General features: G+C 43.6%; 1 protein-coding gene across 1 annotated transcript; it reads right to left on the bottom strand.

Moving 5' to 3' along the window:
• Positions 1-361: 361 nt before the first annotated feature.
• LOC144742216 (pericentriolar material 1 protein-like) lies at positions 362-13,009 on the bottom strand (the record flags this gene model as incomplete). Its single annotated transcript, XM_078624684.1, is given in 40 exon segments — positions 362-497; positions 937-1,017; positions 1,019-1,069; positions 2,092-2,264; positions 2,427-2,483; positions 2,676-2,823; positions 2,909-3,136; positions 3,139-3,229; positions 3,302-3,482; positions 4,204-4,391; positions 4,477-4,622; positions 4,710-4,757; positions 4,759-4,990; positions 5,091-5,297; positions 5,439-5,492; positions 5,494-5,606; positions 5,721-5,891; positions 6,146-6,275; positions 6,376-6,410; positions 6,446-6,520; positions 7,382-7,447; positions 7,449-7,606; positions 8,017-8,062; positions 8,064-8,184; positions 8,370-8,536; positions 8,538-8,586; positions 8,892-9,042; positions 9,119-9,182; positions 9,184-9,213; positions 9,215-9,289; positions 9,291-9,350; positions 9,352-9,396; positions 9,558-9,667; positions 9,787-9,973; positions 10,178-10,297; positions 10,743-10,805; positions 10,808-10,915; positions 11,370-11,699; positions 11,814-12,062; positions 12,914-13,009. Coding segments are annotated over 40 exon segments (4,840 nt in total), but the record flags the coding sequence as incomplete, so codon positions are not given.
• Positions 13,010-13,667: the final 658 nt, after the last annotated feature.

Below are 13,667 nucleotides of genomic sequence, written 5' to 3'. Positions count from 1 at the left end.
AGGAAGACAACAACCTGCAGGGGCTTCAACTGGTTGTTGAGAAGAGAATTCATAGAATTGTCAACCGTGGACAGCTCATGAGTGAATTGTCAAAGGGTGAATTATACAGGTCAAATACTCGCAAGTAATTTTGATGAATGATTTCTCCACATTTATCGTCAACTGGACACTTTTTTATGATAAGATTATTGCACATGCTTTTATCATGATAATGATAAACTATCTCTTGTGCAGCTCTCATACTAATGCAGCATTTTTGGTAAAGTAAAGCAGTTTATCAGTACGAGCCCTCAGTAACTCTGCAGAAACAAGCAAAGTCCGTCAAAGAAGGTTCTCAAGCGTCGGCCCCCTTTTCACCAACAAATGATGGCTTCATGCACAACTATACCGAGATCATCTTTAGCAAACGGATCCAGGTTGGAGGAGGTTGACATGGCGCTGTCGTTGCCCATAGACTCCACATCATCTCTCCTCTTCATCATGTCGGACAGAAGGCACTAGAGAAGACAAAGAAGACACTGGTGCTACTGGAGCCTCCAAAGGAGTTCATGAGAGGAAAAAAGAGACCGACAGCCGGGCACTTCCACCAGCAGCAGTGGTGGCTTCTGTCCCCTAATTTGTTAACAGAAAATCAGACATTTAATCCATCATTCTTAGACATGACAGGCTTTGACCGAGAACACATGTCTGATCGGGCAAAAGAGATAAGGAGGGAGGAGGGTCATTTCTTGGAGACTAGCTTCTGAAGTGCTGCAGCCAAGATAAAACAGAAGATGAAGATGAGGAGGAAGGAAACTAAAAAGAGAGTAAAGACAGACATGTAGCAATGAAGAGACACACAGGGATGGATGAAAGAAGGAGCAGTAAAAAATGTGGGAGAAAAGACTTCAGTGACACTGTCAGGGCTGGACAGAGCAGCATGCTAAGAACTCTTACTGCATCGCTGGTGGTAAGGCTTTCACTGGGAGTGAGCTCGGACTGAGAGCCTCCCACCCACACCGCCGGGCTGTGGGGGGGTCAGCAGGTCCTGAGCGACGCTCTTCTCTGACAGATGCCTGGTCAGGATGTCCTGGCAGTGACACAAGAGGCGTTGGACGGTCAGTACTTTCATCATGCCATTGAAAGCGAGTGTGACACAAGTCTGAAAGTCTGACAGTGAAATGTATGATTAAACGTTAATGCTACATTATAGAGTGAAAATCCACTTTCCAACAGGACCTGACCTAGAATTCTCTTTGTAGGGCAATTTGTTTCTCAAAGACTTTCACCTCCAAGTCCACTCAAATTATTCTTCATCAGCGTGGTTACTGTTAATGTCAGCGTCTAATTTCAACCTGCCTTTACCCTCCACCTGTCCTTCAGTCCCATTAGCTCCAGTGGCCTTGCAGGTACCATTTCCAAAGCCTCTTACTTCTTGTCTTCCTTTGTCTACTGCAGGAGACTGATCAGAGAGCTGTGACAGTCACTTCACATAACGAAAGTGACCTCTATTTTGTCTGGAAATGGTTTGAGTGAAACTGATCTAAGAAATATATGATATATATATTGATATATATATATAGGATATATATATGAGATATATCTATCTATCTATCTATCTATCTATATATATCTCTTATATACATATATGTGTATATGTACATATATCATATATATGTATATATGTGTGTGTGTGTTTTGTGTATGTAAGTCTGAAGAGAAGTGTATTGTTATTCTAAACCTGAACAGTCCCCAAAAACACCTTTTTTCTTTTACAGTCTACATCCACTGAATAGACAAACTAATTTTTGCACATTTTTTAAAAGAGACTGAACAATAACAGGTAGTGTTCAATGTTTGATAGGTCCAATTGTTAAAACTTATTTTCTGTTATCCAGCTCAATCCAGATCCAATCAAGAGTGCAGACAAGAAACGTGCAACCATAGAGATGATGTGCTGTCTGATGTATAGGATAAATGCCTCATAACATGAGGCTATTTAGTTTGTTTGATGAAGGAAATGTAGGAATGTTTCTGTTGTGATCTGGGGGTTACATGAAAAATGAAAATGAAACTTATTTGACCGTAAAGGATAGGTAGTACTTAACTTACTTGTAGGGAGTACAGGGCCCTCTGGCGCAAGTAGTCAGTATTGAGCAGCTGCAGCTCATGGAAAAGCTCGATGAGAAAGTGAGGTCGGGCCTCATTCTGAGATATCAAAGCTGCCACCTCAGAGTAGATCGTCTCCCTCAGAGCTTCAAACAGGGAGAAGTCGCTGCTCGCATCTGCAAATCCAGCACAAGGAAATTTGTGTCATTTCATTCATGAGCAAAAACTGATTAAATAAACCAAAGCGATAGTTATGTAGGTCAGACAAATACCAATCGCCCATGCGTGGGATGCTGAGGTGAAAACAAATGATGCTGGGATCTGCATGGTGAGTTTACCTGGTGCTTCTGTGCATGCAATTCTGTTAGAGAGGAAGGGTGTTCTCCAAGCATAGGCTGTGAGTAGGATAAATTAAAGCAAGTAAATTCAACTGAAATTAAACAAAGGAATTGAAAAAATATGTGAAAAGAGATGAGTTGTTAGACGAAAACACTGGGACAAAAGACAAATGTATTAAATGAAAACAAATGTAGACAAACACACAAGACAAGTGAGTTCAAATAGTTGGAGAATGCTTTGAGACGTACCAGAGGAGAGGTCATTGGGTTTGTTCGTTTTACTGTCTAGTTTCTCTTGAGTAAGTTTGTCCAACAGTTGCTGATTTGGATCTTTCTGACAAGATGGTGGTGCCCTCTCCTGGACAAAGTCCACTGTGCTGCAAACGCTGTCACTTTCCTGACCTGAGGAACGAACAGAAATGTAAAACACCAACAAGAATGTTGTGACTGATTCTTTCCCGGTTTGATTAGATCAAATATACAAGGGTACCTTCACTGTTCTTGTTGTGACCGATGGTCCACCTGCGACGATTCTTCCTCTGCGAACTGGCTGTCCTACTCCGGGAGGCCAGGCTGGCCTGGGCAGAGGCCTTATGGCCAGCTTTGAAAGTCTTTGTAATGGTAGTAGAATCAGCCGACTCAGGCATGCTGCTGTAGCTCTCTTGTGAGGTCTGGTCAAAGTTTGGAGCTCTAGAGTGACGGGTGCGCCTGGGCTGGGGAGGAACAAGGGGGACACTTCCTCTGCTTTCGGTGTATGCAGGGTGGTGTTTTTAGCATATGGGCTGTTGAGCCAGGCAGCAGGTCTGCAGAAACAAATGCATGTTGTGAACTGCAGTGTTTACAAGATTAAGAGTCCATGAAAAACACATACATACCCTCTGTCTGCAGACGAGTTCAGAGGAGAGTGCTGCACAGGAGGAGGGAAACTCATGTATTCTGTTTTCATAGACGTGTTAGGGTCGATATGCTGCTTCTGGTGGTCAGGTGTCACCTGACCTGCTACCCCCTGAGGGAACTCAACCATGGGAGCAGGGAAGAGTGGATACATGTTAAGACCTACAGAGAGAGCAAAAGAGAACAATAAACCTCAATAAAAATAACAATAAACCTAGTTACGTGTTAATGCAAAGATGCCGATACGTAACCAGCACATCGCAGGAACATACATGTTTTACTGAACATGGTTCACTGCCATTTTAACTGTCTGAACTGTCGGAATTAGCATCTGGAAATAAACGCTGTAAACCCCAATTTCAGCTGTGTTAGCCTCTGCTGTCTTTCATCAGGTATGGTTTCACAGTTTATCATGTGTGCATCAGAGCAGGTGACAAATGATTTTTGCCTTATGTCAACATGCAATAATTGCTTCCCCACAAATGTTAATCGTTTAAAAATCAAGATGACAGTCCCAAACAGCCAAGATCATCTTTCATTTTTAAACATCCATCCTGAAGCTGGTTACAGGCAAGACACCGCTGTTATCATCTGCAGTATCTTATTCTGGATCTAAAATAGCTCTAGAATTTTAGCAGTCACACAGAACCGTAAGCCCTGAGGTTTGGGGGATTTCTTTCACTTTATAACCTGCGCTAATATTTAAAATTTAGAGGGAATCCGGTAAATTTTGTTATTAAGCAGTCAGTAACGTCTTATCCCGGCAATGTAGACATTTTTTTGTAGGCAATTTAAATCTGGAGCAGAAAAATATGTAAATCGTACTGGGAGGGGAACGCGGCGGCAGCAGCAGCAGCAGCAGCAGCAGCAGCGGAAATGTTGCTGGCTGGGGGTTTCAGAGTAGAGGCGAAGGGCAGGAAGACGCCAGGGGAGACGGGAGGACAGGAGTCCTGAGATGAACCCTGCTTCTGGGTCTGCCAGCCTGCTGTTGAAGACGGGTGTTGTTGGTGTTGTTGCTGCGGCGGCTGCTGTTGCTGCTGGCGGAGGAGATCATTCAGCACGTGTTTCAGCCTAGAAGAGGACAACAGAAAGGAGAGCATTTAAAAATGGAACACAATAATAACAAAAATAATCTCTTTTCAGATACGTTTGATACCTTTGCACATTGCTTTGCTGCCAAGCCAACTGTGTGTAACACTGGTTTAGCTGGTGCATGACCAGGTGGACCTGTGCCGACGACAAATTGTTGGGTACCACATTGTATTGACCTGTCAGTAAGGTTTGCAACATATATGATAGTGTCTGGAAAAAAAACAAAAAAGAGGGTTATTCAAATGGACAACAGCCATCCACCATCTGTATTTGCTTTTCTTTGTCCAACAAACCCACCTGCTGGTCCTGCAGTAGTGTCTGACACATGCTGGTGCTAAAGTCCAGCTTGCCTCTGCAACTGGCTGATCTGTTCCTGCCAGTGACTGGCGCCCTCGGTGAAGGAGAGATCAGAAGCCCAGCAAAGGTTCTCTTGCCGCCTTGTACCTCCCAGCTGACTTGCAGTCTGGTTCAAACTTCTGGACTGCTGCTGCTGCTGCTGCTGCTTGGTTGTAGACTTGGTATGCGGAGTTGGATGCGCACTACCCTCACATGAAAAGGCAGCTGGAGGTTTCAGGTTGCTGGAGACAGAGACAGGGGAACACACCGATTTCAAAAGTCAGATCACAGTTCACTGTCACAGCTATCGTACTGGTTATGAAATGAATTCTGAGGTCTGACCATCCTTGATTCTTCCTGTTATTGTACGACCGCTGGTTCCTGCTGGATGAGTAGATGTGGATGTCATCATCCAAGCTGCTTTCTGCACTGTCCGCTTGTTCCTCTTCCTCCTCTGCAGCCATCTCAGAGTGATACGTATCCTCATCCTCATCATCATCTTCATCTTCATCCAGGTGGCAGGGACTGGAACCCCAGGTAGCCATTGTCCTAATATAAGCAGTACGGTACAATCATTTTATTAATCGTGATTTACCTTATTAAATACTTCAGCAAACAAGAAAACCTAGCTTTTTATGCATAAACTATAACTCTGACCTTCATGAGTCTAGCTCATGAATGTGTCCCTACCGTTCATCCCGACTAAGAGGCTGTGAGGGGTGTAGCAAGTCCTTCTTGGTCGAGAGAGTCACAGCGGCCACTTCGCCTCTGGTGTTCAGCCATTAAGCACTCTAGGTGCTTTCTGCGTTGGCGCAGTTCTTCTCTGAGGATCTGATGGCGACGCATCTCTGACCAGAGCTGCTGGCAATGCCAGAGCAGAGAGGACTGGTTAGAATTAAGGTTTAAACTGTTGTCAAAGGAGAGATTTTTTTTTTGCTTCTCATTTTATTTGAACACAGGGGAGAATGTCACCTCGTTATCAGTGACTGAAGCAGCAGCAGCTTCTGGCGGTGTGGGTTTGAGCACAGCTGAATTGGTTTTGGGTTTTGAGGAGGAAGCAGCCTGAATAGGGGCTGGATTCGAAACAACAGGCGGAACCTTGCGCAGCAAACTCTGCTGACTCGCTGTGCTGGACACAGGTGACTAGAATGGAAGTCACAAGAGATAGAAGATTCAATATGACCATGGAATAAGCAGATGTATCGTTGTCATTATGTTTGTCCCACAACAGTGACGTGGAACAGAACAGAGCTAATGTCTCTTTGGTCCACCTGCACTTAATCATAATAATATCATCATAATACTATTCTGTCAGGGACTAGAGACAGACCTGTGTGGTATTTTGGAAAGTGTTTGTGTGTATGGGTAGGGTTGGCACTGCATGTTGATTGCAATACCTGCAGGTCGGGGCAAGCCCACTGTAAGTCCTGGATCTTGCCTTGGATCTCAAAGAGCCTCTGCCGCTCTATGTGGAGTTGCTTCAGCTCCTGCTTCTGCTGACGCAGCTTCTCTTCATACAGCTTCTCCCTGTTTTCAAACCATGACAAACGGATGAAACCATGAACAAAACCTTCTAAACGCTCAAAAAGCTGAAAAGCAGTATGTTAATATGTCTCATACACCATACCTGGCCTTGCTAGAGAGAGTGAGTTCTCTGGAAGTCTGTTTAGGTCCGGCCCCCCGACGGCCCCTCCCACAGGAGCTCTGGTATTATTTGGCTGTTGGTGTAAAGCTTCTTCCTCATTTGCTGTTGTTACATCAGTGTCATCACTCTGGATACAAACAGAAACATGTGATTTTCAGTGGATCAAATGACCGCAGGTAAATAATGTGGAATTGTGTACCCCACATAGTAGTGCTTCTGTTATTAACATAGATATGTTAGACCAGCTAATGTCATATTAGCAAACCAAAAGATCTCTATCAGCCTCTGCTGGATGGTTGCAGAATAGGTCATAAAACAAGCCTGTCCATGTCAGCAGATCTACTCACATGGAGTAAAAGCCAGACAGATTTTGTCATTTTAGGTAGTTTTTATAATACTGAAGCATATAGGTGTTTTGCTTCGCTTTTAAAAATAGCAAAGTTATCACAAAGCAATTTAACAACTTGATGAAAGACGCAAACGATAGTCCCTTCTGAACAATGAGAAGCACTTGTTCTGCATCGGAGTTGGGCAAAACTTTGCGTTCCACTTGCTGTGGACAGGAAGTTGCCAACTAGAACGCCGTCTGAACGAGGAAAATCCAAATCAAACGTTGGTCCAACTCCGAGGACCCCGAGTATCCATCCATGTTCCCTGTGTTTTTACTGTTTTCAAAGCACTAAAGTCTTTTGTGTCCACTTCAATGACTCCTACACACAACACAATAAAGTAGTCATACTTTATTTTGTTATCAGTGTTTGTTATAAGGGGTAGTTTTGCATGGACTACAAAGTAACATGTTTCTTGTCAACTAGGAACTAAAGCTTTTTTTTATACCTACTATGTAGTGATGAAAGTGGAACCCTGAAAATCTGTTTTTCAGATGGAAATCACTACAAGTTAAAAGTCTTCAATGCTCGGGTCATTTGCTATTTAGTGATGCTTTTGTGAAATGTGAAGTCAGATGTTTACATAAATGTCAGCCCACCTGAACCATGGCCACCAGCTCCTGCAGCTGCCACAGTTTCTGCTTAGCTGTCTGCCGATGGAGCTGCTTGGAAAAAAGCTGCTGCATTCTCGAGACTGCTTCTCCTGCTGGAGCCCGATGCCTCATCATCTGGTGCCACAGCTCGTGCTCCTTCATCATTATTCAGACCATCTTCATCCTCATCCCTCACCTGATTATAGGGGGTGTCCCTATTATATTGGCACTCTAAAATAAGAGCACAGAATATCATGGATTTCATGATACAGTTCATTCATTCATTCATCTTCTTCGGCTTATTCTGGTAACAGGTCACTGCTGTGCTGGAGCCGATCCCAGCTGTCAACGTGCGGATGGCGGGGTACACCATGGACGAGTTGCCAGCTCATCACAGGGCCACATGAAGAACGGACAAGCACCATTTTCAAGTGACCAGATCACCTCTGCATGTTTTTTGAGGTGGGAGGAAGCCGGAGTACCCGGAGAGAACACACACTGACAGAGCATGCAAACTCCTGACTCAAGGTAAGTCTATAATACAATTTTAAATTAGTCTGGGTTTTATAAACTGCAGCATACACCTTAAACTACTAGACAATTATTACTGTGAAGATCAAGTGTTGATGTATGAATATTACCGATGGCTGTTGGGATGTTGAGGCTGTGGAGGTTGGCTGCAGACCGGGTTGTTTATCTCACACTCACTGTTGAGTCTGCCATCGCGGTTATTGGTAGAGCTACATCTGACACCGTGCCCGTTCGTCAGGCTGTTCAAGTCTGTCCAGTTCCCACCACGCTGCGGGTTTCTAAACACATCAGCTCACTGTTATGCATTCGTCAAAAAGCCGTGGGTGGAATTCCACCTACTCATTCTCAACTCCAACCTAGAAACCATTCTAACACATGTTGGACATATGCAGATAATAAAGCTGATAAACGTTAAAACAAATGTTTAGTAATTCTTTGACTGGTTATTCATTTATACACCCACCTGATGTTAGTCACAGGCTGACGATTCTCCTGTTCAGAGTCAATAATGGCCTCAAAAATAGAACCGTCTTCTGTGTCATCCTCCTCGTCCTCTTCATCATCATCATCCTCTTTCACATTTTCATTAACAGCATCCACCATCATATCAGACGTCTGTTCATAATACTGAAACCAGTTCCCGTAGCTCATTCAGACGCTTGTGGACCTCCTTCAGCTTCCTGTGCAACAGCAGAGGGAGCACAAACAAGAACTGTGTGAATTACATGAAAATGGACACTAGAGTTAATAATTAAAATGGTTATGTCACAAGCTAAAACAACCATCATCCAATTAGCCCTCTGCTAATTCCAGAAGACACCTAAAGAAGTCCTCAGCAGGTTGTTGCTGTTATTCAGGAGTGGTTATAATTCAACAAGACAGATTTGTACCTGTTGCAGTTAAACTGGCCCCACTATACAACAACGACCTGCTGCAGACATCTGATCTGCCAAGCTGCAACAGAGCTTTGTGTGTCTTAATGTACCTGAGCTTGTCTGTGGAATTGGGACCGTCCTGGTGTTGCACGAGTGAGGGATGAAAGGAAGTAGAACCAGAGGCACCATTGGAGCATAGAGCAGATGGACAATCTGAAGATCCTCCCATGCTCAGGCTGCACTGTGCTGACAAGCCACGACCTGAAGGTCACAACATGCATTTAACGAACACTGAGGAGGACGAGCCAACTGAAAAAAGGTTTTCAAATATTCTTACAATAGTTATTGTTCAGTGACTGGTCTCTCAGTGAATGTAGCTCCTGTAGAATTTTATCCATAGTTTTGCTTCTTGTCTTGGAGTTCTTGGAGTTTGGGTGAGTTTGGCACTCGCAGCTGTTGCCCCAGTGTCCAGGCCAGCGTGGGGGCCGGACGCAGAATGAAGGAGGGGGCCTGTGCTGTGGTGGACCAAGAGCCTGAGGAGCCCGAGACCAGCGCACCTCCCTGGAGAGGGGAAAGGCTCTCTGCCTGACGACGATTGTCTGGCACCGTCTTAGTCTATGGGCCAGAATTATATTTAAATGTTTATCGACTATTACATACAATATTTGCTAAAGAAAAACATGATATCATGTTGCACATCATATGACAGCAAGTGGGGGCTGAGGATGTTGACGATAAGATTATAGTTTCTTGATTTGATGCAGGGATTCTGGTACCTGAGAGTCATGCAGCTGGTTGTGGAACCGCTGGATTAAATCGTTCAGCTCCTCATTTAGTTCAGATGTGATGCTCAGGCCTGATACACTGCCTGTGGTTTCCGTGACAACTGATGCCGCACCAAACAAGGGAATTAAACATAGAAAATGGTTAATCTGTTGCAACATAACTTCAACATAGCACAACAGATTTACCACAATATGTTGGCATCTTTCATGGATTTCTCACCGGTGTCTTCAATCACAGCGAGTGCTTGTTCCGCACTGTGCTGCATTGCCATCAGAGCTTCCTGTCGGCCCTGCAGCGCCCGGAGCTGTTCCTGCTGCTCCAACATCTTCTTTAGTAGCTCGTGCTGCTTACGCAAATTCTCCAGCTCTTCCTTCTGGTCAGCTTGCATTGCTTCTGGCCTCCCACCCTAAGGAATTCAAGACATGTCCAACACTGAATCGGCACAACCATGCATACAGATCAAAGCAATGTCTGATTAAGTGCTTAGTTTAAATACAACATAAAGTGATATGAAAATGTGAAACCTTGCTAGGTACAATTCAATCCACAAGTACTTAAAAGGTTGTTTGGGTTTTTTTTTTTTTTTACTGTCCCCAAGAAATGCACACACCGTCGCATTAGAGGTGTCTGAGGAGTGCGCCTCCATGTTCAGAGAAGTGCTCTCTGCCAATGAGCCTGAGCCCACAGCAGAGTCCAAGGTCCCTCCGTCATCCTCCTCATTCTCTCGAGCCTTTGGAAACAGGAGAGCACATTCAGCACAAAGCAACTTAATATGAAAAGCTACACTGATGAAAATGCAAACGCTACAAAAAATAGCTTTTAAATACAAATGTACATAAATCGAGGAGACATAAGTCTCCAGAACAAAACAAAGCAATTCCACAGTAAAGGAGGATAGCATGGGCATGTCCTGATTATATCACCAGATGAAACATGACCATACTATAAAAGTGTCTGGCACAAAGGGGGAAAACAGCCAAAAATGCATAATGCATGTGCTGAGAAGTGTCATGATAATAATACAAACTCATCTTGTTACAACAATATGTCAGGTCAGAAAAAAAAGGTACATATGAAATGTGTGAAATATGACATGTGAAACTATATAAACAGGTTGGGTATAATGGAATTAACACCACAGAAGATAAAAGAACAACTGACGACATTCTACTTACCAGCATTTTCTGCAAGAATCGTAAATAAGACTTCTCCTGCTCTTTGAGGTGGTCGATGAGATGTGGGAGAGGCGCTCAACATTGGCCGGCACATCATTTTTCTCCACCAGGTCATCCCGCATAGAGCTGACCTTACTGATGTACTCCCGGATCTGTACCAGCTTGCTCACCACCTTGGAGGACACAAAGACCGGGTGTGATGGAAGCTTAGGAACATCAGATTGGAGATATGGAAAAGACAGAGGAAGAGAAAAGGAAAGGTGAGCCAGCAGCGGCAGCAGCAATGGCTCAGACTGGGCTAAACGAGGTTAGAAAGGGGGGTTGGGCACAAAACTCACAAGGCAGCCAGGGTGGCATATTTATACATTGCCCTAAATACAGCCTAGAATCAGCGGGCACTAGCTGTCAGACTTTCATCCTATTTCTGATTTCTCAGAGAAGTCTAAAGTTTATGGATACACAGGGGCACAAATGTGAAGACATATGTTCAATAATGTTTATTTTATGGTGATAAACCTCCTCAACCTAACAATGGACACAAAAGTGTTTTCACAGTACTTGAAGGGGAACCGTGGATTTGGTTTTACTATAGGGCATCAATCATGAACTGGCCAATCAAAATCTTACCTGACTGCTGTCTATTCTGGTTTGTCCTCGCCCATATTCTCTGTGTGCTGAAGAGGGCACCCTCTCAACATCACCACAGGGGAGCCTCGACACTTCCTTGCTAAGAACCAAAGGAGTTAACGTATCCCTGGGCACTGGGCCCTGTTTCTTTGCTTCCTTGGTGATCGCCGGAGTTGCTGGGGCAGAGGCCGAGGGGGGGGGCAGCTCCGTTCTTTTGTTAGTGTTCACATGTAAAGGTAAGAAGTTGTAGGGCTTCTTGTTCTCTCCAGCTAACTGGCGCTGGTTGTTGGCAGCAGTAACACGTCCCTGAGAGTCACTTCCAATGCTCCTCTGAGAAAGAAAAGCACACAGCGTCAATTGTCATCTTGCAATGTACCAAACTGTTCTTTTTCTTGTAGACACTTCTCAAGTGTCCACATCTACATCATCTGCATCTATTTTCACCTCATCGAGGTCCGTGAAGTTGATCCTCTGATGCAGCTTGTCCAGCTCAGCCTGGTCTGGTACAGACATCTGGGTTGAGTATTTGACATGTGGAAAGGAGTGAGGAGTGCGTGCTCTCCTGCGACCAGCACCAGGGGTCGACTCTGGTGAAATATCATTAGTCAGGCGGCTCTCCACCACTGCAGTTGACAGTTTCTTCTTGTTCTTCTCTGAGGATCTGTTGGCTTTCTTCTGTTGTACACCCCAATCCTGATCAAAGTCAAAACATTAGTGCTGTAGATCCTTGTTTTATTTTTGTACACATGTTGTCTTTTATATGGACGGACACTAATATCGAGCGTGTCTGAATACATCTGAATAGACATACAATGTACGTTTAACTTCAAGAGTGTTTACTATACCAAAGGGGGGGAATTTCCTTCACAGCAAGTCGAAATTATTTAAGTTATTGGTGTTCTTTTTTTAAAAAACAATTTCATCCCAGTACATTAAAAATGGATGAAAATTTGCTTTGTGGACTGCAACCATCTGATCAGCAAATGAGATCACATTCACTCTGTTCAAGGTGTTAATGCCATCATCAACATCAGATCGAACAAAACTGGTTGGCAATTCAATTCAATTTTATTCATGTAGCCCAACATCATAAATTGCAAGTGTCTCAATGGACTTTACAGTCTGCAGAACTTTAATCTGGGTGAGAAAAAAATACTTTTTACAGGGAAAAAGGCAAAAAAGAGAGTCTTTATTTCCACTACACATAAAATAGTTAATTAATGGCAAAAGCCACATTAAACAAATATCATCAATGTGTCACAGAATTTCAGAACAGTCCTTGAGATGAACAAATGAACAGCGGGTTTATATTTCAATACTTTTTCAAAGTGCTTTTTGTCACACTCCCCCTTCTTGCTTTTTCACATTGTAGCTCTACTTAAAACCTCATTAAGATCTAAATGTGCAAAATGCAAATTCTAGCAATTTTTAAACTGGTCTCAAGATTTTGATCAGGAGTGTACATATTAACAGATGGAGTGTTGAAAATAGACATCAATAGAATGCTGTTAAACAGACAGATAAGTACTTCTAACATTACTTACCATGTTGTTCAGTCTATCCTCCAGACTGCCATTGGTAACTGTCCAGTTGTGCAGCTCTTCTGCACTGTCCTCAAAAGGAGGGCCTCCAGTTGCCATGTTCTTCACTGACAGCTTGCTGGAATTTACAACAGATTTGAGTAATACTGGTCATCTTACAGATATTAATGAAGTCTAACTTATTCAAAGTGAACTCAACCACTTTAAAATGTAACCTGACAGCTCTTGGATTTAAACTAGCCTAAACATATCCCTTACAATATCATGACAATTACGGATAAACGCTGGCTTAAATTGTTGTCAAGAGGAAATTTCCATCACTATGTTAATTTTATATTACGTATACATATGCAAGTTGCCTACTACACCTGACAGCACCAAGTGTGGCGTTTCTTACCAACATAGAAGTTGCGTTTACCTAACTTAAAATGACCCAGTCACAGACAAATCGAGAATATCAACACGTTGGAGTCGGTGCCTGGCCCGCTCAGGTTCCCGGTGAAACGGTTCCCTCCACCTAGCAGTGGGTTAGCGCTGGTTCTCGAACGATAACCGCTTTTCACACATTAGCTTTAGCTTAGCGGGCTAAATATGAGGCGAATAACATTTAACGTTACACTGATTGTATAATTAACGCAAACACACTCGACAACTTTACTAGCTCAACGTTTATGACAACGTTCCGTCCCCAAAATCGTCATGGCAACATCAAACTACGCCAGAAAATTAGATGCTTAACCGTAATGTCGTTCTGCGT

The sequence above is a fragment of the Lampetra planeri genome, unplaced genomic scaffold (genome assembly GCF_965212315.1).
Source record: "Lampetra planeri unplaced genomic scaffold, kcLamPlan1.2.h2 scaffold_913, whole genome shotgun sequence".
In the NCBI taxonomy this organism is placed as follows: Eukaryota; Metazoa; Chordata; class Hyperoartia; order Petromyzontiformes; family Petromyzontidae; genus Lampetra; species Lampetra planeri.
This window is presented reverse-complemented; position numbering and strand designations above follow the sequence as displayed.